This window comes from Scyliorhinus canicula, chromosome 27, assembly GCF_902713615.1.
Source record: "Scyliorhinus canicula chromosome 27, sScyCan1.1, whole genome shotgun sequence".
Lineage (NCBI taxonomy): Eukaryota > Metazoa > Chordata > Chondrichthyes > Carcharhiniformes > Scyliorhinidae > Scyliorhinus > Scyliorhinus canicula.
Genome location: NC_052172.1, coordinates 20,989,463 through 21,013,378, shown reverse-complemented (window position 1 = coordinate 21,013,378; position 23,916 = coordinate 20,989,463). Strand labels below are relative to the sequence as shown.

Here is a 23,916-nt window from a genome sequence, read left to right as displayed (position 1 = left end):
ATGCCCTCCGCCTCAAATTGCACCCGCTTGTTGATCATGATTGCCACCCCCCTGGACTTCGAGTCCAAGTCCGAGTGGAAGACCTGGCTAATCCAGCCCTTCCTTAGCCTGGTCTGGTCTGACACTTTCAGATGTGTCTCCTGCAACATAATTACATCCGCCCCCAGAGCCCGCAAGTGCGCGAACACCCGCGCCCTCTTAACCGGCCCATTCAGTCCCCTGACGTTCCAGGTGATCAGCCTGGTCGGGGGGCACAACCCCCCCCACACCACGCTGGTCAGCCATAGCCTTTCTCGGGCCGGCCCCGGGCCCGTGCGTCGCCCCCCACCTAACTCCCTTGACTAGTCAATCTGCTAGCCCGGTGACTCAACACTCCGGCACCTTCCTGTCTCATTCCCATTGTTTCCCTGTCCTCCTCCCCACAAAGGGAGTGCATCCTTTGACAACATCTCTGCGATGTACAGCCACTTCCCCTGCTTGTACTTGACTTCCAAATGATATCTCCATGAAGTAACGACGCAAAGTAACATCCTTAACAGACGCTTTGGAACAGATAGAAGTGGTTTGAGAAAGATGCTTTGAAGTGGCTTGTGGTCAAACTGTACCATCACTTTGTCTCTCCCAAACAGATGCTGATTAAAATGCTGACGAGCAAAAACAATGGCCAGGGCACTCTTTCTCGATGTGTGCATCGTTGTTCGGTTTGCGATAATGCTGTGGATGCAAACACAACTGGTTGGCCTTGTTGCGTTAGGGTTGCTCCAAGTTCTGTCTCGCTAGCATTGCATTGCAGAGAGAGCCCATTATTAACACCGCAGTATCTCAGCATTGGCATTGCTTATTGTTCTTTGACCCAATACCGGTAAACGTCTTTTGCAGTGAGCTTGTGTAGAGGTTCACACTCCAATGCAAAATTGGGCAAGATCTTTGCTGGGTAGTTTCTCTCTCTCGCCCTCTCTCTTCGCCCCCTCTCTCTTTCGCCCCCTCTCTCTTTCGCCCCCTCTCTCTTTCGCCCCCTCTCTCTTTCGCCCCCTCTCTCTTTCGCCCCCTCTCTCTTTGGCCCCCTCTCTCTTTGGCCCTCTCTCTCTCTTGGCCCTCTCTCTCTCTTGGGCCCTCTCTCTCTCTTTGGCCCTCTCTCTCTCTTTGGCCCTCTCTCTCTCTCTTTGGCCCTCTCTCTCTTTGGCCCTCTCTCTCTCTTTGGCCCTCTCTCTCTCTTTGGCCCTCTCTCTCTCTCTTTGGCCCTCTCTCTCTCTTTGGCCCTCTCTCTCTCTTTGGCCCTCTCTCTCTCTTTGGCCCTCTCTCTCGCTTTGGCCCTCTCTCTCTCTTTGGCCCTCTCTCTCTCTGGCTCTCTCGCCCTCTCTCTCTCTCTCGCCCTCTCTCTCTCTCTCTCGCCTTCTCTCTCTCTCTCGCCCTCGTTCTCTCTCTCGCCCTCTCGTTCTCTCTCGCCCTCTCTCTCTCTCTCCTCGCCCTCTCTCTCTCTCTCGCCCTCTCTCTCTCGCCCTCTCTCTCGCCCTCTCTCTCTCTCTCACCCTCTCGCGCCCTCTCTCTCTCTCTCGCCCTCACTCTCTCGCCCTCTCTCTCCCTCGCCCTCTCTCTCTCTCGCCCCCTCTCTCTCTCTCTCTCGCCCCCTCTTTTTTTCTCTCTCTCTCTCTCTCGCCCTCTTTTTTTCTCTCTCTCGCCCTCTCTTTTTTTCTCTCTCTCTGTCTCGCTCTATCTCTCTCTGTCTCGCTCTATCTCTCTCTCTCTCTCGCTCTATCTATCTCTGTCTCGCTCTATCTCTCTCTCTCTCGCTCTATCTCTCTCTCTCTCGCTCTATCTATCTCTCTCTCGCTCTATCTCTCACTCTCTCGCTCTATCTCTCACTCTCTCCCTCGCGCTCTGATCCTGATCATGGTCTGCAGCGATCATTGACTCTCTCATGCTGTCGGCATTGATACTCTTACGGAGCACAGAAATGCCAAGCGGCAAGTGCCCTCTGTTCCTCAAAAATGGTGTCCAGAATGTAGTTGGGAAACCTCACTGGCCAGTATCCACCCTTCACATCCAGGATAGTAAAGACCTTTGCTGTGGCAGCCAATAAAAAGACTTTAAAAAAAAAAAGACGTGTGCAACATTTCTACAGTGGTTGCGATCTCTTCAAAGCTTTATGAGGCCCATTGTATCTATGTACACTCTCCACTTTCCATTTTTCACTGGTAACATGCTACTAATCTACTCTGTAGGAGTTGCCACTTTCTTGCTTCCTCCCATCTTTTCAAGGTCCTCTATGTCTTTCTGGCTGGACTTGAGGGCAGCTGGAACTCACCCATGAAAGATGCTAAGTTGGCCTCACATCTGCTTCACTGTGATATTCACCAGATCAGTGAAAAAACTTCTGTAAATTTTTAGGATTTGTTCAACAGTCAATGACTTTGTGTTGCAAGCCTCCCGTATCAGCCTCCCCGAACAGGCGCTGGAATGTGGCGACTAGGGGCTTTTCACAGTAACTTCATTTGAAGCCTACTCGTGACAATAAGCGATTTTCTTTTCATTTTCATTTCAAGCCTCTTCTGGTACATGGAGGATTACTAATCCAAGCTTTTGACTGAGATGAGTAGATTTTGCCGAAGTTTCCACTATTTGGAGCTGCAAATCTTTTTTCCCATTGCATTGGGATATCAGTTTAATTTGCCCTCTTGGGGTGAGCATTATTCCATCAAGCAGCCTCTGCTTTGCCATCGACTTTGGACCACCAACTTGAGAAACTCAACATGGGTCTTGCAAAGCTCATGATGCCGCACCAGTGCCTGCCTGACACTTCATCTTAACCTGCGCCCTTGCCACAGTCATCATTCCAATCATCTCAATCCAGTTTTTTCCTCGAGGCCTGTTCTAGTGTGTCGACTGATCAGTCATCGTTTGACATGCGGCACTGTGGTTAGCTCTGCTGCCTCACGGCGCTGAGGACCCAGGTCCGAATCCCGGCCCTGGGTCACTGTCTGTGCGGAGTTTACACATTCTCCCCGTGTCTGCGTGAGTTTCCTCCGGGTGCTCCGGTTTCCTCCCACAGACCAAAGATGTGCGGGTTAGGTGGATTGGCCATGATCAATTGCCTCTTAGATTCCAATCGGTTAGGTGGGGGTTACTGGGTTAAGGGGATAGGATGGGGGCCTGACCGGGAATCAAACCTGGGACCCTGACGCTGCAAAGCCATAGTGCTAACCACTGTGCTACCGGGCTGCCCACGGAATGGTGCTCCAGCTGCGGTATTGTTGGGGGGGTTCAACAGTGGTAAATGCTGCTGAATATCCAGGCAAGATGGCTCGGTTATTTTTGTTTCTGTATTAGTACAAGTTATTTTGCTTTAGCGGCTGCGTGGGTGTGGGCACAGAAAGGAAAGTGCTATTTACTGTTTGTGTTCTATTCAGATTAGAGCATTAAAACCTATCTCTAATGCTGAATGACATACTCTCTCTGTCCGGCATGTTTATCTTTTAATAGTATTAAGATTTTCACTGCAAAAACAGTCCCTTTATCTTGCAATTAAACCCCCCTCCCTTCAGTGTTAAACCTTCGAATAACCAAAACTGATCAGATAATTGTGATGACTTTGGAGATGTTAGGTGGATTGGCCAATGCTAAATTGTCCTTAAGTGTCCAAAAAAGGTTAGGAGGGGTTATTGGGTTACGGGGATAGGGTGGAAGTGAGGGCTTAAGTGCAGACTCGATGGGCCGATGATGCCCTGATATATTTTTTATCTCTTGGTGTGTTAACTAATCTCTTGACGCATCCCGTTTCGGTCTACCTCTGTTAGGAAGAACAAATCAATGATGGGAGTTCCCACTCGTGTTTGAATATTGGGCAAAGATGAGATCAGGCAATAGCGCAAATAGTAAAGCAACTTGTCACGGTCGATTTAAACGCTTCAGTGATTTTTTTATGATTTGTTTTTGTTTACAGTGCTCCTGGGAGGCACAGTGGTATGTTTTATTAAATAAAAAAGCACTAAATAAATACAGGTTGTTAATTGATTCGGACAAATTAGGCGTGAGGATGAAGATATCGGCGATGAGCCAAATGGATAGTCTTCAGCAGTTTTCGCTTCCAGAAATGCCCCCCCCCCCCCCCCCCCCCAAGTCACACGCCATCTTGTTCTGCAAGCAGAAAAATCGTGCAAAAATATTGAAACGGAGAGAAATGACCGACCAAGCTGACGCGGGAATGTTGCTTCAGGATGGATGTTACCTATTCGAATTCTTTTGTAAGAATCGTCACTGTGAATGCTGGTTTGATGGTTGTCCGCAGACTGTGCATCCCAAATGTTGTCTTCGGTACGCTGGCCGGATCGTTGTCAGAGCGACGTGAGGTCTCGACCACCGGTGAGAGAACCAGCAGGGATCTCTCACCAGTGCTGTGGGGAAATCCCATCAGGCACCTCGGAGACCCCCGGCAGGCTTTGCCCCCCCACCCACCCCCCCCCCCCCCCCCCCCACCCAACCTGAGCTCCCTGGCAGGAGACTTTCAGCCGGCCAAGAGCTACTGATCAGTTGGAGGCCAGCGGCTCGTCAGTGGGAGCAGTGGCTACTGGTGTCACCTGGGACTCTAGGCCAAAGATGAGTGAGGGATGGGGTCTGCATGGTTAATGGGTATCAGTTGGCTCATTGGTAAACTGGTACAGACTCAATGGGCTGGATGGCGACGGTACTTTGGCTGAGTGGCTGGTAACGACGGGCAACCCCCCCCCCCCTTCCTCCCGGACGGTGTTTGCAGAACAACCTTATGAGGGTGCAGGAAAGCTGTGTGGATCTCATTTAATGGTTAGCACTGCTGCCTCTCACCCAGGTTCGATTCCAGCCTCACGTGACTGTGTGGAGTTTGCACGTCCAAAGTCCAAAGATGTGCCAGTTAGGTGTGTTGGCCGTGATCCATATGTATGGGGTTATGGTGATAGGCCGGCGGTGTGGGCCTAAGTCGAGTGCCCTTTCGGAGAGTCGGTGCAGACCTGGGGGTCCCTATGGCCCCATCCTGCACTACGGGGATTCTGTGTTCCACGTTCTCATCGCTAAGCCGCCTCTAAATGGGTGTCAGTTGACCCACTAATGAGCCTGCTTGACATCCCACTGCCGGCCAGGAGTCCTGCGTCAGCTCTTTCCGTCCTCTCGGGCAAGTAGAGCTGGCCGCCGGGTTTCCCTCTGCGGCGGGCTGCTCAGAGTATTTCCTTGGCTGCTTCCTTGTTCTGTTCCTCCCTTTCAAGCACTGTTCGCAAAGCCTCACCTGTTTATCCTGATTTTCCTCGATGTGGATGACTGCTTTTTCTTTTCAGCTAAACGTCTGTGGTAACAGCTGGCCTGCGCTGTTCTGTGCAGTTCAACAGTAAACCGCCTCATTGCACTTACCCTGTGTTAAAAACTCTTAGTGAATGCAGCGTGGGCCAATGTGGCTTTGCAAACCTACTGAAATGAGTAAGATCGATTTTGAGAAATTCCAGTGTCTTGCTCCGAGATGTCAACTAGCATCCAGTTAATTCTTGGTTGCTGCACTAAGACCAAGTATTAAATGGCAATATAAGTTGCATATAGTGTACAGCAGTAGTGAAGGGCTACTGATATTAAAGGATTCTGATCAGAATAGATTGAGAGAAACTATTTCTGCTGTTGAAGTGTCTAGGACTAAGCGGCATAGCCTGAAAGTTAGGGCTAGACCTTTCGAGTGAGATTAGAAAGCACTTCCACACATACATGGGCGACAGGTTTGCACAGTGGTTGGCACTGCTGCCTCACAGCGCAGGGACTTGGGGTGGCACAGTGGTTGGCACTGCTGCCTCACAGCGCCAGGGACTTGGGGTGGCACAGTGGTTAGCACTGCTGCCTCACCACACCAGGGACCCGGATTCAGTTCTGTCCTTGGGTCACTGTCTGTGCGGAGTCTGCACGTTTTCCCCGTGTCTGCGTGGGTTTCCTCCGGGTGTTCCGGTTTCCTCCCACAGTCCAAAGATGTGCAGGTTAGGTGGATTGGTCGTGTTAAATTGCCCCTTAGTATTTAGGGATATTCAGGTTAGGTGGGGTTTCGGGGATAGGGTGGGGGAGTGGGTCTGGGTAGCGCACTCTTTCAGAGGGTCAGTGCAGACTCGGTAGGCCGAATGGCCTCCTTCTCTACTGTAGGGATCCTACAAAGTTTGGAACTCTACGCACAGCAATTTGTGAACTTTAAATGAGATTTATAGATTTTCGTTGACCGGCGAAATTAAGGGATTTGGGGCAAAAGTGGGAATGTGTCACACATCAGCCATGATCTCACTGGTGCGACAGCCTGAGGGGCCAAATGGCCTCCGCCTGTTCTTCAGTCCGTAGGGTAAGTCTCTTTCCTGACTTCTTGCAACCTCTTCGCCAAGAGCCCTCCTATTGTTTCACTCCAAAATGGTTGGAGAACATGTGAATTTACTGATGCTCACTGGAGCGGTGATGTTCACACTGCTGTCTCTCTTTCTTAATCCAGACGGTCAGTTTTTGCCACCTAAAGGAGGCACTGGAAGTGGATTGGAGCAGCGAAAAAGCAAAGATGTGTCTGAAACGCACCCCGAGTGATTATTTTCTTCTGCAAGGTAAAGAAGCGACTTGTGTGCCATGCATATTGTGCGCAGCGTTGTAATGCTGGACTTTCCACCCTACCTGCACCTTATGCTGTGGTTCCTGACCCCGCCTGCTCCAGCTGTAATTTATCTTTATTTTATCCTTATTGTTTCGGGGATGCAGACACCCTGGCGATGCTGAACTTGTTGATTTATTTTTAATGATTTGAGTGGCTCCCTAGACTCCTTCAGAGGTCATGAAGAGTCAACCACTTAACCTGGGATTGAAGTGACTGTGGGATGCATTGGTCTGTGTGACCCCCCCTTCCTTGTCCGGTTTGTGAGGCGTTGCGTTAGAGCAACGTTCGTCTTCTCTGTGATGTCCTTCGCAATCTGATCACCTGTCGAAATTGGCTACCTTGAATTACACGTGGATAAAACTTGGGGAAAGTGGTCTCCACTACTTGTATAACCCCTGTTCCAAAAAGAGAAGTGGTGCCTTCAGGGCAGGCGTGGCGGATAATATATTGTAGATTTTCATTATTGATTTTAAAAGCCTAAATACCCCTTCAATCAAGGGACCCAGTTCCCTTAACTGCTGAATAATTCTATCCTCAGTAACCTGGAAAAGTGGTTGAAAATCGAGCTTGCATAGTTGATAATTCTGCTGCTGCGCTCATTGATAAAAACATTATTTTTTGGCCTAGTTCAAGGCAGTTGCTGCTGCATTATTGTGATATAGTTTAATTGGTAAAGCAACTAAGCTAATGTCATTGAAATTGTATTACGTTCTGTCCACCACTTTCTCTCTCTCTTTCCTTCTAATATTGTTCCAGCTTGTGGCTTTCGAGATGGAACAAAAACACACATCCGCTGTGATAACCTGAAATTCTGCATCTATTTTAAAATGCACATTATTGCCTTATTACTTGGAAGGGTACGCTGGGCGTTGGTTAAGTGCAAGACGTGAAACTGAGAGCAAGATAACCTTTTTCTCTTTGGGCGGAGGGTTGTGAGACTGTGAGATGCAATGCTGCCATTGGTGATCAAAACAGTGAATGTTTAACGGGTTCGGTTTAACAGGTGCTTAGAAGGGGAGAGGAAAGGATTTGGGAACGACGGTCACCCATGTGAAAGGGACATCAACGTGGGTTTGGACAGTGGCCATTTTCCACATCGTAGTTCAATGTTTGAGGCGGTTGGCAGTGAGTTGGTTGCAGTTGGCCAAACTCCATTTAGGGTTATAGTGGCCTATAGCACAAAAAAGGCCCTTTGGCCCATTGCATCTGCGCCAGCCAGTTTAAAAACAACCACCTAAGTATTCTAATCCCAATTTCCAGCTCTTGGCTGACAGACTTGTGCACACATCTATATTCTTCAATGTTATGAGGGTCTCTGCCTCCACCACCCTTTAAGACAGCGAGTTCCAGACTCCCACCACCCTCTGGGTGAAAAGGTTTTTCCTCATATCCCCTCTAAACTTCCTGCCCCCTTACCTTAAATCTCTGCCCCCTGGTCATTGACCCCTCCTCCAAGGAGAAAGTTTCTTCCTGTCTACTCTATCTGTGCCCCTCACAATTTTATACATCTCAATCATATCCCCCCTCTGCTCCAAGGATGACAACCCCAGTCTATCCAATCTCCCTTCATAACTAAAACGTATGACGCAGTGTTTAGCTCTGCTGCCTCACAGCGTCAGGGACCCGGGTTCGATTCCTGCCTCTGGTGACTGTGCGGAGTCTGCACGCTCTCCTCGTGTCTGCGTGGGTTTACTCCGGGTGCTCCGGTTTCCTCCCACAGTCCAAAGATGTGCAGGTTAGGTGCAACAGTCATGCTAAATGGCCCCTTAGTGTTCAGGGATGTGCAGGCTGGGTGGGGTTGCGGGGATATGGCAGGGGAGTGGACCTAGGTAAGGAGAAATTGATTCCTGGCATCTAAACGGATTGTCCACCCAGAGGTTTAGCGGTGCAGTGGAGATGATGGGCTGCATCAACACTTCACTGTCCATCGGTGAATCAGACCATCCCATGGTTAAGGCAGCTGTCAGCCTGGTGATGGGGAAGAAATGAGCATGCCATAATCAAGCCAACATCACCCAAAAGGGATGAACTTACAACATAGATTTTGAGGCACCTTTTAGCACATATTTCGGCCTCCAGAGTAGGTTTGCAAAGAGCTGCAGATACTGGCTGACGATGTTTTGTTAGCAAGTGATTGCCGACAGCATGTACTCCTGTAGTTGTGTTTTCTGTGTGGCATTGGTGACGAGTTGAATATACCAAGTGGCAACGCTGGTGAAACCAGTTGGGCAAAAAAAAAAAAAATGAAGTGTCAAACGGTCAACATGGAGCAGAATCTGTGATGTTACCTGTGCAATTGTTTACCACCAGATTGTGTGCTTGGAGTGCGGAGAGAAGCCGAGAGAGGTTTTTTTTCTCTATGAAGAAAGTTAGAGTATGAAGTCACAGGAAGTGGTTTAGGTCGAGACAAACCAATGGATGATTAAGGGAAAATTAACTAGATATTTGAAGCAGAGAGGCTACGGGGAGAGAGTAAGATTACTTTGAGATTATTCCGGCAATGAGACAGTACGGTTGCAATGAGACGAATGGCCACATTCTGCACTGTAAACCTGATTGGTTTGATAGTGAGGGGCCTTTCTAGATCTGTCTTTTCCTCATTTCGTCTGGCCAAATTTGTGCCTAAACTTTAGCAAAGTTTTGTTCAAACTGGTCTGCTTTATTTTGACTTCTGGTTCTTTAAGAGTCCACGGTAAATAGCTGAAGCCCAACTTCCTGCTGCCGTTTTTAGTCTTTCCATTGTCCGTGCTGCTTGGTTACTCAGCTGCTCGGACACCGATCCTGCTGTCCCACCTGCTGCACAACATCACTGCTTCCTCTCGGACAAATAGTTCGCAACCCCTCCGAGTCAATTCCCCAAAACAACACCTGCGATCGGAAAATAAAGGGCCCACTGAAGTTTTACCAAAACAGCATTTAGCAAGAGTTCAGGTGTTTTGTTTTTCTCTTGCGAGTTTACACAGCTGCCTTCCTTGTTGCGATGTTTTGGGCGTCGTGCACGTGGCACTTTTCCTGAGTACGTGCCCTTAATAACTTCCACCGATTCAAGAGGAGCCAGATTACTTGCTCCATCGTGCACGCACGCGTCCATGTGGTTATCACAGTCACATTTAGAGTTTTAAAAAAAATAAATTTAGAGTACCCAATTTGTTTTCAAATAAAGGGCAATTTAGCCTGGCCAATCCACCTACCCTGCACATCTTTGGGTTGTGGGGGCGAAACCCACGCAAACACGGGGAGAATGTGCAAACTCCACACGGACGGTGACCCAGAGCCGGGATCGAACCTGGGACCTCGGCGCTGTGAGGCAGCAGTGCTAACCATTGTGCTGCCGTGTTGCCCAGAGTCTCATTTGGTTGACTGAATTTGATTTGTCCCTCTCGCCTTCTGAGAAATGTTGCAATAACGTAGGGCCATTTGACCCTTGCGCGTTTATTTCTCCGTCCTTGGGGTGTGGGCGTCACTGGCCCCATCACTCATTGCCCTTGAACTGAGTGGCTGGCTTGGCCATTTCGGGGTGGGTGGGTGGGGGGGGGGGGGGGGGTGCAGTTAAGAGTCAACCGCGAGTCTGGAGTCACATATAGGGCAGACCGGGTAAGGAGGGTAGATTTCCTTCCCCTAAAGGGCATTAATGAACCAGATAGGTTTTTCCGACAATTGACAATGGTTTCATGATCATCATTCCAGATTTTTATTGAATTAAAATTTCACCATCTTCCGGGGCCCCAGTGCATTCCCCTGGGCCTCTGGATTACTAGTCCAGTGATTATACCACTGCCTGTCCCAGTCAGTAAGGTCATGGCTGATCTAATTGTGGCTTTAACTCCGTTCCTCCTCTCTCTCTCTCTCTCCCTCCCTCCCTCCCTCCTCCCCCCACATCCCGGTCGATCAAAAGAGCTCTAACACAGCCTTGGAATATATTCAATGACCCTGATCTCCACTGCTCTGGGGTCTTGATTGCCAAAGACTCCCTGAGAAGATAAATCCCTCCTCTCCTCCTTAAATGGGAAACCCCTTGTTTTGAAACTGCTCCTTGAAGGGAAACTCACCCACTCCGTCAGGTCCCTCTTTATAAACTGCTGTTCAATAAAATAAATCCATGGGGCAGCAAGGTGGCGCAGTGAGTTAGCACTGCTGCCTCATGACGCCGAGGTCTCAGGTTCAATCCCGGTTCTGGGTCACTGTCCGCATGGAGTTTGCACATTCTCCCCATGTCTGTGTGGGTCTCACCCCCCACAACCCAAAAGATGTGCAGGGTAGGTGGATTGGCCACGCTAAATTGCCTCTTAATTGGAAGAAATTAATAGGGTACTCTAAATGTCACACAAAAAAAAATTTTGATAAAATAAAATAAAGTTAATCGATTTCAAATTGTAAATGATTTAAATATATCAAGTATATTGATTTAAAGTGCCCAAAGAAGGTTCAGTCATCCGTCAGTATTTTCAAAGTGGTCTTATTGCCAGCATCCAGATTGAATGAAGAGGCTCGATAACGGTTCAGGCACATCAGGCTGTCACAAGGGTGCTTGCCCAGACATGTGAGTCCGAGATGCAGCCAGGATCGAGAAGATGGGTCGGAGTACAAAAGACCAGATGGACTGACTATTGAAAGAGGCAGTGTGTCGTGATGTGGACAGAAGCAGAAATAATGGCTTTGGGCCAACACTTGTATTGATAACCTCATCTCTTGTCTGCATATCCGTACAGAATACAATAACGCACACTCCTTCACAAGCTGCAGGGAAAGTATAAGCACGAGGGCATGCGACAGGGGCAACTTCTAAATAGTTTCTTTTGAGGGGAAGGCGTCAACAATGTGGGTTGTGTTTCTGGATTGCCGTTTGAGAAAGTGGTAGTTGTTTTTTTTTAAGTTGCAACGCCCAATGTAGCGTTGAGCCATGAGGACTCGCAGGCTGCAGGTTTGACTCCTGGCCTGTGCTGATCTTTAGCCAGGTCAGCAAATTACTTTCCGTGGCCCCGGTCTAATTATCGTCCAGTGACCTCGGCTAGAAAGTGCGTGGCAAATGATGACGGAATTGGGGTCTGTGGTGGTGCCCTTTCCAAACAATTAGCCTACTGACCCTCGCAATCTGGGGGTCGCATGAGGAATGAGTGAGTTGCTGAACATGAATGAGCATGAGTCACTACCTTCAGGACAGGAGGACCCTTTGGAATTCCTGTACGATGTGAAAGATCCCGTGCCATAATTCAAAGAGGAGCAGAGGGGAGTTCTCCCTCGTAGTTTGTCAATATTTATTCCCCAAACTACGTCACTGAAAATAGATTTTCTGATCACTTATTCCGTTCTGTGTGGACCCCTGGCCCACTTCGGGACATCCTGAAAATGTGAACACCCTAAAAAGCCATCGAGTACATTCCAGAGCGCGGAATGATTGATGTTTTTGGGCATCAAGGGAGTTGAGGGATGATGGGGATAGTGCAGGGACGTGGACTTGAGGGAGAAGATCAGCCATGATTTTGTTGAAGGCTCGATTTGGGCCAGCTGACCGATCCCAGCTCCCATTTCATATGTCCTTGTTTATACGTGCAAGCCCCTTTTATTGATATTGAGGCACATGAAAAGCTGTGGCCATTGGTCGAGGTGACCGAGGATCAATCACAGTCATGGAGCTGTGAATGGGCGGCACGGTGGCACAGCGGTTAGCACTGTTGCTTCACAGAGCCGGGGTCCCAAGTTCGATTCCTGGCTTGAGTCACTGTCTGTGCGGAGTCTGCACATTCTCCCCGTGTCTTCATGGGTTTCCTCCGGGTGCTCCGGTTTCCTTGTACAAATCCCGAAAGACGGCTTGTGAAGTGGATTGGACATTCTCAATTCTCCCGCTGTGTACCCGAACAGGCGCTGGAATGTGGCGACTAGGGGCTTTTCACAGTAATGTCATTGCAGTGTTAATGTAAGCCTACTGGTGACACTAATAAAGATTTTTATTATTATTATTGTCTTTTGGGGACATGGAGCATATTGGTGTCTATGGGGATGCGGAGTGGGCAGAGTGCGGTAGTGCAACAGAAGGTAGTTAGGTTTATTTTCCAATCTAAAATCCCCAGTCTAATGAGTGATATTTCGAAGTCCCAAGGTATCTGCACGTTATTGGAACAGGCTGATATAAGCTTTAACAATGAGATACGGCCGCTTTGCTAATCATAGAATTTACAGTACAGAAGGAGGCCATTCGGCCCATCGAGTCTGCACCAGCCCCTGGAAATAGCACGCCACTTAAGCTCACACCTCCACCCTATCCCCGTAACCCCACCTAACCTTTTTTTGGACACGAAGGGCAATTTATCATGGTCAATCCACCTAACCTGCACACCTTTGGACTGCGGGAGGAAACCGGAGCCCCCGGAGAAACGCAGACACGGGGAGAACGTGCAGACTCCGCACAGACAGTGACCCAGCCAGGAATCGAGCCTGGAGCTGTGAAGCAACTGTGCTAACCACTATGCTACTGTGCTGCCCATTGTTAACCATGTTAACTGAGAGCATACGAAGCGCTGGTGACAACTATGCTGATAACATCAGCACTATTATTAACGGTATTGGGTGAATAATAATGAAGTACACTGCTGTGTGGAAGCTGCCCTGTGGAAAAAGCTGTGGGTGTTGCAGCTAACAGCTTCAAGGTTGATGCGCACAGCCAACAAACAGCCTGCAGGAAACGGGGCTAGTGTCGATGATGTAACAAGGAAGCTGATGGGGCAGAGAAATTGTGATTGGCATCTAAAGAGAACTCTCTGGCACTTGCCATTGTTCCATGATGCCATTTAACCCCTTGTGCGCCAAATGCCTGTCTCCTTTGCAAAGTGTAGAATTGAGTGACGAGCTCAGTAGTGCTTTCTAGTTTCACCCAAAGGGGTGGGAATTGTGTCCAATGCCAAGACTCCAATCGTTGTCCTGCTTCCGACATTGGATTATCCAGGTGAAACAGCAGAAGAAACATGGACGGGGGTTTTTTTAACCCCCATCTCCTGCCCTCACTTAATGTGTTGCATCGTCACCAGATCACATCTTACATTTAACTGGTGCTTCAAACCAAAGATGCTTCACAAATATATGGGCGGTGGACAGCATTGGTCTTGTCGCCGTACCCTAGCAAGGAAGAAGGAATCGGTGCCCAATAGTGCTACTCTGAGGAGTCATATTGGACTTAAGACATTAACTCTGCGTTGTTCTCCCCCCAGATGCTGCCAGACCTGCTGAGTTTGCCCAGCACTTTCTGCTTGTATTAACACAACTTCAGTCCTGCTCATCCCCAGCTATATAAATGTTGGCACCATGGTGGTGTGCTTTAAAAGTTCTTAAAACTATTTGCATTGCAAGTGGGCGGCATGGTAGCACAGTGGGTAGCACTGTCCGCTTCACAACTCCAGGGTCCCAGGTTTGATTCCCGGCTTGGATCACTGTCTGTGCGGAGTCTGCACATTCTCCCCCCCCCCCCCCCCCCCCCGTGTCCGCGTGGGTTTCCTCCGGATGCTCCGGTTTCCTCCCACTGTCTAAAGACGTGCCGGTTAGTTGGATTGGCCTTAGTGCCCAAAGGGGCTGGGTTGGGTTGCTGGGTTACAGGTGGAGGCATAAGCGGGGTGCACACTCGATGGGCCGAATGGCATCCTTCTGCACTGTAAATTCTATGACTAAGTATTGAACCATGCTGTTTGCGGTGCTAAAAAAAAGCTTTTTATGAAGATTAAATTTGAAATATGCTTAAAATAAAGAACGCAAAAGTAAGCTGGAATCTTAAGGACTTGTGTCATTTCACGAATGGAATGGAATCGGTGCTAAAGGTCATTTTTATCTTCATGCATTGGTTAGGGGATGTACATAACCAGCCACTGGCTCACTGTATTTGTGTAATGTTAACAATTTTCCATTTCAGTGCAGTAAAGCCCTCAAGGGTTGAAATGATCAGTATTTTTTACGATGGCTGTAGAGATGAGTTCTTCTTTCTTTAAACAATTAAATTGTGTGTTGGGAGACCTTGTATCCTTGATCTTTAAAATGTACGGTATATATTGTAACAAGCAGGACTGTGGAATCCAATTCCTTCGCGGCTTCACAGTTCGTTGACGGTCTTCCTGTGGGAATGTCTTTTCTGGTCTGTTTGGAGCTTGTGGGGCAGCACGGTGGCGCAGTGGTTAGCACTGCTGCCTCACGGCGCCGAGGTCCCAGTTTCGATCCCGGTCCTGGGTCACTGTCCGTGTGGAGTTTGCACATTCTCCCCGTGTCTGCGTGGGTTTCACCCCCACAACCCAAAGATGTGTAGGGTAGGTGGATTGGCCACGTTAAATTGCCCCTTAATTGGGAAAAAAAAAATAATTGGGTAATCTAAATTTATTTTTAAAAAGGTGTGTCCCCAGGTCAATTTTGGTTGATTGGGGCAGCACGGTGGCGCAGTGGTTAGCATTGCTGCTTCACGGTGCCAAGGTCCCAGTTTCGATCCCGGTCTTGGGTCACTGTCCGTGTGGAGTTTGCACGTTCTCCCCGTGTTTGTGTGGGTTTCACCCCCACAACCCAAAGATGTGCAGGGTAGGTGGATTGGCCATGCTAAATTGCCCCTTAATTGGGAAAAAAAAGAATTGGGCACTTTAAATTTTTTTTTTAAAGTTTGGAGCTTGTGGAGACCATGAATTGGCTTCAATTTGAATTTGAGTTGTTTTTGGGAGCAAGCAATGAGTTGGATTAAGGGTTTGTCCTGTTCCCTCTGCGCATTGACTTTGTAATTTTAAGGATGGGATAAAATAAAATTTTAAACAGTCCTGCCGTGGTTTGTGGAAATCTGACCGAGTCGTCCAGACTCGATACGCTAGCTCTCTCCTCTCTGACACTGCCAGGCCTGCTGGGATTGCGCAGCATTTTGTATTTTTGTTTCAGATTCCAGCATTCGCAGTAATTTGCTTTTTAGCTGCTGTTGTTGTGGAAATGGGTTTACGTTGCCCAGCATCACTCAGAAGTCGGCGTATTAAGGGTGGCACAGTGGCTAGCACTGTTGGTTCACCACGCCAGGGTCCCAGGTTCGATTCCGGCTTGGGTCACTGCCTGTGCAGAGTCTGCACGTTCTCCCCGTGTGTGCGTGGGTTTCCTCCGGGTGCTCCGGTTTCCTCCCACAGTCCAAAGATGTGCGGATTTGGTGGATTGGCCGTGCTAAATTGCCCCTAGGTGTCCAAAAGGTTAGGCTGGGTTACGGAGATAGAGTGGAGGCGTGGGCTTAAGTGGGCTGCTCTTTTCAAGGGCCGTGCAGACTTGATGGGGATGGGCTGAATGGCCTCCTGCACTGTAAATTCTATGATTTTCTGTACACTGGGGGCTTCATGTGCAGAATTGGCAACTATGGACGCACCATGCACATGGTCGAAATTTATTACATGTGTTTAAGTCATATCATACCAGTTACGCTATCTGTAGCTCAGTGCGTTTAGCTCTTGCCACACAGACCAGAAAAGCTCCATAAGAACAGGAGTAGACCATTCGGCCCATTGAGCCTGTTCCGCCATTCAGTTAGATCATGGCTGATTATCCACCTCACCACTTTCCCGCACTTATCCCCATATCCCTTAATGTCACTGGTCTCCAGAAATCGATTGATTTCTGCCTCGAACATGGTCAATGATTGATCTTCGACAAACCCCTCTGGGGTAGAGAATTCCGAAGATTCTCTACTCTGTATCCACGTTCTGTCTCCACTCTACACTAAATTAACTTCATTCAGCTGGAGCAATGATACGTGTGCCGTCGTTGGTTTTAGTGCCCTTGGGTCAGAGAGGGCTAATTAGCTGGTATCCGATGATCTGTTCTGTAAATCCGTGTGGGGATTTGGGGTGTGCAGCTTTGAAGGATTGTGAGATCGCTGCTTCAGCCATGATCTAATTGAATGGTGGAGCATGCCGAGGGGCTGAATGGCCTCCTGATTAGTTGAGCAAGGTCGAGGGTTGTTGAAGAAGCAGCTTTCAAAACACAAACAAAAGCTTGGAACTATTTAGCACAGGGAGCAGAGAGTTTATTCTGACGTGGATGAATATGCCCCCCCCCCCCCCTCCCCCAGCGTCCCACATTCCTGAGTCTGGGGGTATTTAAATCTCCCTGTGATTTAATGAGATCTTAAAGTAATCTGCTTTGATGAATGAAAGTATAAAATAATCTCTTGTCTTCCGTCACGTGCAGCCCAGTATACAAACAACATGTGATGCATTTGGTTACTGACCCTTTTAGGGAGCTCAGGCTGCGAGGGAAACAACATTGAATGCTCTCAGCGCTGGGTTGGATACAGTGCATTGTTGTCAAATTGCAGATTTAAATCCCAGTCTCAAATGACACGTGAGTGCACGGGGCTGAGGGACCTTTCTGAAAGCAGCTGGGTTACTCCCATGAAAGCAGACTTTGTCAACAATCCTGAAATGTATCGCTGTCGTTTGCGGAGAACACGCAAACTCCTCATCTTGTAACTGCTGACAGAGAGAGAGAGAGAGAGAGAGAAAGGGGGGGGGGGTGGAGCGGGATTGGTGAGAGCTTGTCTATAACAGCAGAGGTGTGTTAACAGCTCCCCCCTTTTATCGAAGGTGAAGTGAGCTTTTGGGATTCGCCCCAGGTAGCAGCAAGAAACTGGAACTTGGAGAAAGCGATATCAGCTCCAAAATAAATGTGATATGACTCTTCCGTCCGCTCGCAGGTGGTGGGATTTTCTAACCTGCCAGCAACGTGCCTCCACCGCGCGGGGTTCCCAGCGGAGTGGAGTGGCCTCAGTGGGAAGTTCCATCGACAGAGAGTCCCCACCGTCATAGAACGGGCCCGCCAAGAATCATCCCGCCACTCTTTTCTTTTTCTTAATATGTATTTTTTATTAGGTTTTACGATAGTAAAAAAAGTAACAAAAGAAATCTGTGCAAAACAGGTACAGAACAGAACAAAAGTTTTAGCAAACATAGGAACAAGGTAGACCAGGATAAATTCAGTATACTTGAGGAACCAGAGCCTCCAGTTTATATCTCCAAGCAATTCAACAACCAGTGAGCAGCACGGCAGCACAGTGGTTAGCACTTTTGCTTCACAGCGCCAGGGTCCCAGGTTTGATTCCCGGCTTGGGTCACTGTCTGTGCGGAGTCTGCACGTTCTCCCACGCACATGTCTGCGTGGGTTTCCTCCAGTGGCTCTGGTTTCCCCTCTCAAGTCCCGAAAGATGTGCTTGTTAGGTGAATTGGACATTCTGAATTCTCCCTCTGTGTACCTGAACAGGCGCAGGAATGTACCGACTCGGGATTTTCACAGTAACTTCATTGCAGTGTTAATGTAAGCCTACTTGTGACACTAATAAAGATTATTATTATTATTGATTAATAAATTGAGTGGGGGAAATAAAGAAGAGTTGAGGCCTTTATATATTGTGAAATGAAGACTAACAAACCCAACAGGAGTAAGTCAGCCAAGTTGGAGCCTGTGAATTTAACATAGGGGTCCCAGACTTCATGGAATGCATCAGTCTTAGAGCGGATCGGAATCAGGAATTCCGTAGGGATGCATTCCATTATTAGCCTATTCCACTTTTGAATTGAAGGCTATTTGTCACTAATCCAGGAGCATAGGATATTCTTACGAGCTGCAATGGTCAGGATATTTAATTTGCTGCCTCTTTTTTAGTTCGAATCAGTAATTCTCCCAGCTAGAAAGCCCAGAATCAGGAACACAGGAATAGACTCTTGAGGCTCTGTCAGAAATCCTCTCCAGTGACTGCACCAGACAAAGATACGGTGCGCCGTTTCCAATTTGAAACGTCCAGCCTTCACATCCAGCTAAAGAAAATGTGGCAGCCAGTTCACCAAGAATGTACCCTCGAGGCCACCATGCGGCACAGTGGTTAGCACTGGGCGCTGAGGACCCAGGTACGAATCCCGGCTTGGGTCACTGTCCGTGTGGAGTTTGCACATTCTCCCCGTGTTTGCGTGGGTTTCGCCCCCACAACCCAAAGATGTACAGGGTAGGTGGATTGTCCACGGTAAATTGCCCCTTAATTGGAAAAAAAATAATTGGGTACGCTAAATTTATAATTAAAAAAAAAAAGAAGGTACCCTCCACTGTCTCAGGCAGACCGACCACTTGGATGCTCTTTCCCTCTTCTCCAAATCCTCCAGGATTTCTGACGTTCCACTTAGCTGGTTTTCCAAGGACTGAATTAGAGCTTCCGGCAGGGAAGTAACAAGTTCGTCATTCAGGCTTCTCACCTCCGCATCGTCCAGCCTTTTATTAGTATTCTGTAACTCATGAGCCTCATGAGCACATAGGTTCTGAGTCAGCGCGCCAAGCCGCTGATCAATAACGCAGCTAATAACGACCGCATCATTTTCACCGCGTCCGAGAGTGTCTCTGGGAGCGCCGAACGGGAGACTTCCCGGGTATCGGGCCGCAGTAATAATGGAAGTTCGTCTCCAACCCCGTCTCCAATCACCTGTCCAGATTTCATGGCATATTCTCACCAATACTAATCCATAAGTCTTCCAGGGACATAATATCAACATCAAATTCAAGGATCAGGCAGATGAGAGTCGGGCAATCGGGATAAATGACAAATTATAAGCGAGTGGCGCCGGAGCCCCGTGGAAAGGAGGTTATTCTGCGTCTGCATCACGCGGTCCCCAATTGAGTTTTTTAAGTCGCCTCCTGCACTTTTCATTTAACAAAGTGAAACATCCCACCCATCGTCGGCATTAACAATAAATATTTTGACACCTTGCCACAGAAGGAGACATCAAGGCAGGTGACTGAAAACGTAAATCAAAATGCGAGTTTTTTTTAAGATGCATCTTAAAAAGAAAGAGAGACAGACTGGGTTATGGAGACAATTGGCTCCACTGTTTGCTCGTCGGGATAAGCAGACTGTTTCTGCTGTTAATAGTTTGTAACTTTGAGAGGGCGGCAAGGTGGCACAGTGGGTTAGCCCTGCTGCCTCACAGCGCTGAGGTCCCGGGTTTGATCCCGGCTCTGGGTCACTGTCCGTGTGGAGTTTGCATGTTCTCCCCGTGTCTGCGTGGGTCTCACCCCCACAACCCAAAGATGTGCAGGCTAGGTGGATTGGCCACACTCAATTGCCCTTAAAGAATCTAATTTTTAAAAAAAATAGTTTTGGTAATTTTGTAATGACCGCATATACCTGTACATAACAACTCACGGCCATGAGCAAGTTACAAGACCGTTGCACAATCGTGTTTTGATCTCTTAAGCTAGAAACTAGTTGCAATTCAGGATTGGTTGTGATGGTTTCGGGTTTGAACTGGAATATGGGGATAGAGTGTAAATGTGAAGTGAAGATAGACGATCAGTCATCATCTTGTTGAATAGCAGAGGTAACCTACAGCTTCTTTTAATGGAAGCGCATTAAAAGGGTGCAGGGAAGGCTTAAGGAGTGTTGACGAGATTTGAGAAAGTGGGGAATGGCGGTTTTGTGAGCGAAATGGAAAGACTTGTACCTGTCCTAAACTCTGCACAACCAGCTCCGAGTCCGCTTGCTCCGGGTCCGCTTGCTCCGGGTCCGCTTGCTCCGGGTCCGCTTGCTCCGGGTCCGCTTGCTCCGGGTCCGCTTGCTCCGGGTCCGCTTGCTCCGGGTCCGCTTGCTCCGAGTCCGCTTGCTCCGAGTCCGCTTGCTCCGAGTCCGCTTGCTCCGAGTCCGCTTGCTCCGAGTCCGCTTGCTCCGAGTCCGCTTGCTCCGAGTCCGCTTGCTCCGAGTCCGCTTGCTCCGCTTCTTCTGTTCTGAGATGCCTCCTTTTATCCCCCTCCACTCGCTTTTCCAGAAACGTCTCTGTCTTCCGTCCAATGAGGTCTCGGGAGGAGGGGTGCCCAGTAGCCAATCGTCCGGTCGAGGACTGTTTGACAGGCCACCTGAGCCTGCTCCAGGTGTCCCATCCCTGGTGGTGTGGGCTGCACATGACCGATTCCCATATAAGGCGACCGTAGATACATTGGGTGACGGGAAATCTGGCTTGATCTGGGCCTCGAACAACAGACCCCCTGAGGTTTGACTGCTGTATGATTTCAACATGACCACGCATAGGTTTAGGGATTAGTATTGGCCTCATGACGCTGGGGCACAGCTCCCCTGCTCTTCAAATGACGCCACAGGCTGCTTTACAGCCACCTGCGAGCGAAGACGTTTAATGTCTTGTCCAATAACACCTCTCTGGCGGTGCAGCACTCCCGCAGCAGTGAACTGCAAGCATTAACTGAGATTTAGAGCCCTGAAGTAGGATTTGAACCTACGATCTTCTGACTACCTCATGACAGAGGTCAGAGTGCGACCCGCTGAGTCGCAACTTACGGCTTTTTAGAAAATAATCTTTATTGTCACAAGTAGGCTTACATTAACACTGCAATGAAGTTACTGTGAAAAGCCCCTAGTCGCCACATTCCGGCACCTGTTCGGGTACGCTGAGGGAGAATTCAGAATGTTCAATTCACCTAACAAGCACATCCTTTGGGACTTGTGGGAGGAAACCGGAGCACCCGGAGGAAACCCACGCAGACACGGGGAGAAGATGCAGACTCCACGCAGACAGGGACCCAAGCCGGGAATCGAACCTGGGACCCCGGTGCTGTGAAGCAACAGTGCTAACCACTGTGCTACCGTGCTGCCCTGGTATTTAGAAAGCCAATTCCTCCTAAAAGCGCTCACAGTGATGAATATGTTTGCCTGTGCTGGGACAGAGACCGGTGGCTTCGTTTGGATACTGAGCAGATTGTTAAAAAAAATAGACTGGCGATTTCTCTCGAATGCAAGCGAGTTCCACCGGAGACAGAAATATTCTGTGAACGCGAGGTGAGCAGACGCATCATCATTGTGAATTTTCTAAATGACTAAATCCTGACCACAGCTTTTTAAAAAATACTTCCTTCAAAAAAAACTGCTCGACATCTAAAGCCACATATCGTGCGATCTGTGGCTGAGCCCGATTGGCTGTTCTACATGGCCGTCGCCTCTTGATGATACCGCAGACGTTTGAGAAAGGAAGAACTTGCATCCGAGCAGAGAGGAAAAAACAAGGATGACAAAGCAAGCTTCGAGTAGATAAAAACAAACTTGATCACTTTGTCTTACTGATGTTTAAAGGGCTCAGTTTCCTGCCCCCAACCCCATGCCGAACTAGCAGTTTCAACCTGAGAATGAATTGAGCTTGCTTACGATTTTTTAAAAATCTGTGCCATCATATACACACAAGTATATGATGGTGCACAGACAGACATTGATTGACACACAGGATGCCCAATGAACACACAGAACACAGCAGCCAATCACCAGACAGGACACGGCCACTATAATGCCAGCGGGCACCAGTTTTCCCGCTCTCTTGGGATGCAGCCTCTGAGACAGTCAGAGCTCGTGAGCAGCAACTAGAACATCCAACATGTGGTAGTCAGATAGTCTGGTCAGGTTAGCCTCAGGTGTCCAGTCAACTCAGCATAGCGTCAACCCACAGTTAAAGTATGTATGATAGTTAAGAGTTCAATAAAATCGAGTTGCATTTCTTCAAGTGTTGGAAGCCTGTCTCTCTCACTGCTGCAGTAAACGCAGTCCTCGCAGACCCAGCTTACCCAACATATCAATCTGATCATTGGTACAAAACAATTGTTAAAATGTTCAGCCAGGACAGCTGGAAAGGTTGAAAGCTGAACTTCGCACTGTGATGGCAAACTCTCGTGCGCTATTATTATTTATCTAGCGGGTGGCTACTTTTTAAACACCTAATTTCTGCTATATATAGGCTTTGTAATTTACTTAAATAATTGGTCGTCCGGGTGGCACAGCGCGGTGGTTAGCACTGCTGCCTCACGGCGCTGAGGACCCGGGTTCGATCCCGGCTCTGGGTCACTGTCCGTGTGGAGTTTCCACATTCTCCCCGTGTCTGTGTGGGTTTCACCCCCCACAACCCAAAGATGTGCAGGGTAGGTGGATTGCCCACGCTAAATTGCTGCTTAATTGGAAAAAATGAATTGGGTACTTTCAATTTATTTTCTTTTAAAATTTAAAAATAGTTGACCGCCCAAATGAATTCCAGTCAATCTTTCTCTATTTGCTCTATCGGTAGTCAAACCAATCTCAAGGCTGAAGAAGCTCATGTTTGGTATTTCCGAAAAAATGTGTGCGCTATTGGTGCATTGCTGGTTATGGTAATCTTTATTACATGGATTTCTCCTGCAGGCGTTCCAAAATTTGTGGAATAGAGAATCAGTAACTTTGGCTGTAATTAATGTACAGTACCTAACAATAAGACTCCTTCCTATAATTGGGATAACTAGTTTATGGTGAAGAGTTAGTCACTCTTACTATTGCTCAGGTTCCTACCTGTTTTGCAGATGGAGTTCTGCCATTCTGTGAAAACCAGCATTCAGATCCCTTGAAGTCTGTTTCCAGGGAACAATAATCTTACCACAGTCACTTCGCCCTAAGATACTGCACACCTCCCTGTTTTGTCAGCACTTGTATTGATAATAATCGCTTATTGTCACGAGTAGGCTTCAATGAAGTTACCGTGAAAAGCCCCTAGTCACCACATTCCAGCGCCTGTTTGGGGAGGCCAGTACGGGAATTGAACCCACGCTGCTGGCAGTGTTCTGCATTACAAGCCAGCTGTTTAGCCCACTGTGCTAAAATGATTTTATTTTTAATATTAAATTACTGGATGTGGGTGTTGTTGGTTAGGCCAGCATTTATTGCCCATCTCTAGCCCTTGAGGGGGTGGTGGTGAGCTGCTGCCTTGAACCGCTGCAGTCCATGAGGTGTAGGTACACCCACAGTGCTGTTAGGGAGGGAGTTCCAGGATTATGACACAGCGACGGTGAAGGAACGGCCGATATATTTCCAAGTCGGGGTGGTGGGTGACTTGGAGGGGGACCTGCAGGTGGTGGTGTGTCCCAGGTATTGTGCAGGTGGTGGTGTGTCCCAGGTATCGTGCAGGTGGTGGTGTGTCCCAGGTATTGTGCAGGTGGTGGTGTGTCCCAGGTATCGTGCAGGTGGTGGTGTGTCCCAGGTATCGTGCAGGTGGTGGTGTGTCCCAGGTATCGTGCAGGTGGTGGTGTGTCCCAGGTATCGTGCAGGTGGTGGTGTGTCCCAGGTATCGTGCAGGTGGTGGTGTGTCCCAGGTATCGTGCAGGTGGTGATGTGTCCCAGGTATCGTGCAGGTGGTGGTGTGTCCCAGGTATCGTGCAGGTGGTGGTGTGTCCCAGGTATCGTGCAGGTGGTGGTGTGTCCCAGGTATCGTGCAGGTGGTGGTGTGTCCCAGGTATCGTGCAGGTGG

At 48.6% G+C, this 23,916-nt stretch overlaps 1 protein-coding gene across 1 annotated transcript in view; it reads left to right on the top strand.

The window, feature by feature from the left end:
* Window positions 1–23,916, top strand: part of sae1 (SUMO1 activating enzyme subunit 1) — a 105,628-nt gene that overhangs the window by 47,355 nt on the left and 34,357 nt on the right. Inside the window, exon 6 of the mRNA XM_038785865.1 lies at window positions 6,476–6,581. Within this exon, the coding sequence (XP_038641793.1) occupies window positions 6,476–6,581 (106 nt within the window). The remainder of the gene's footprint in view (window positions 1–6,475; window positions 6,582–23,916) is intronic.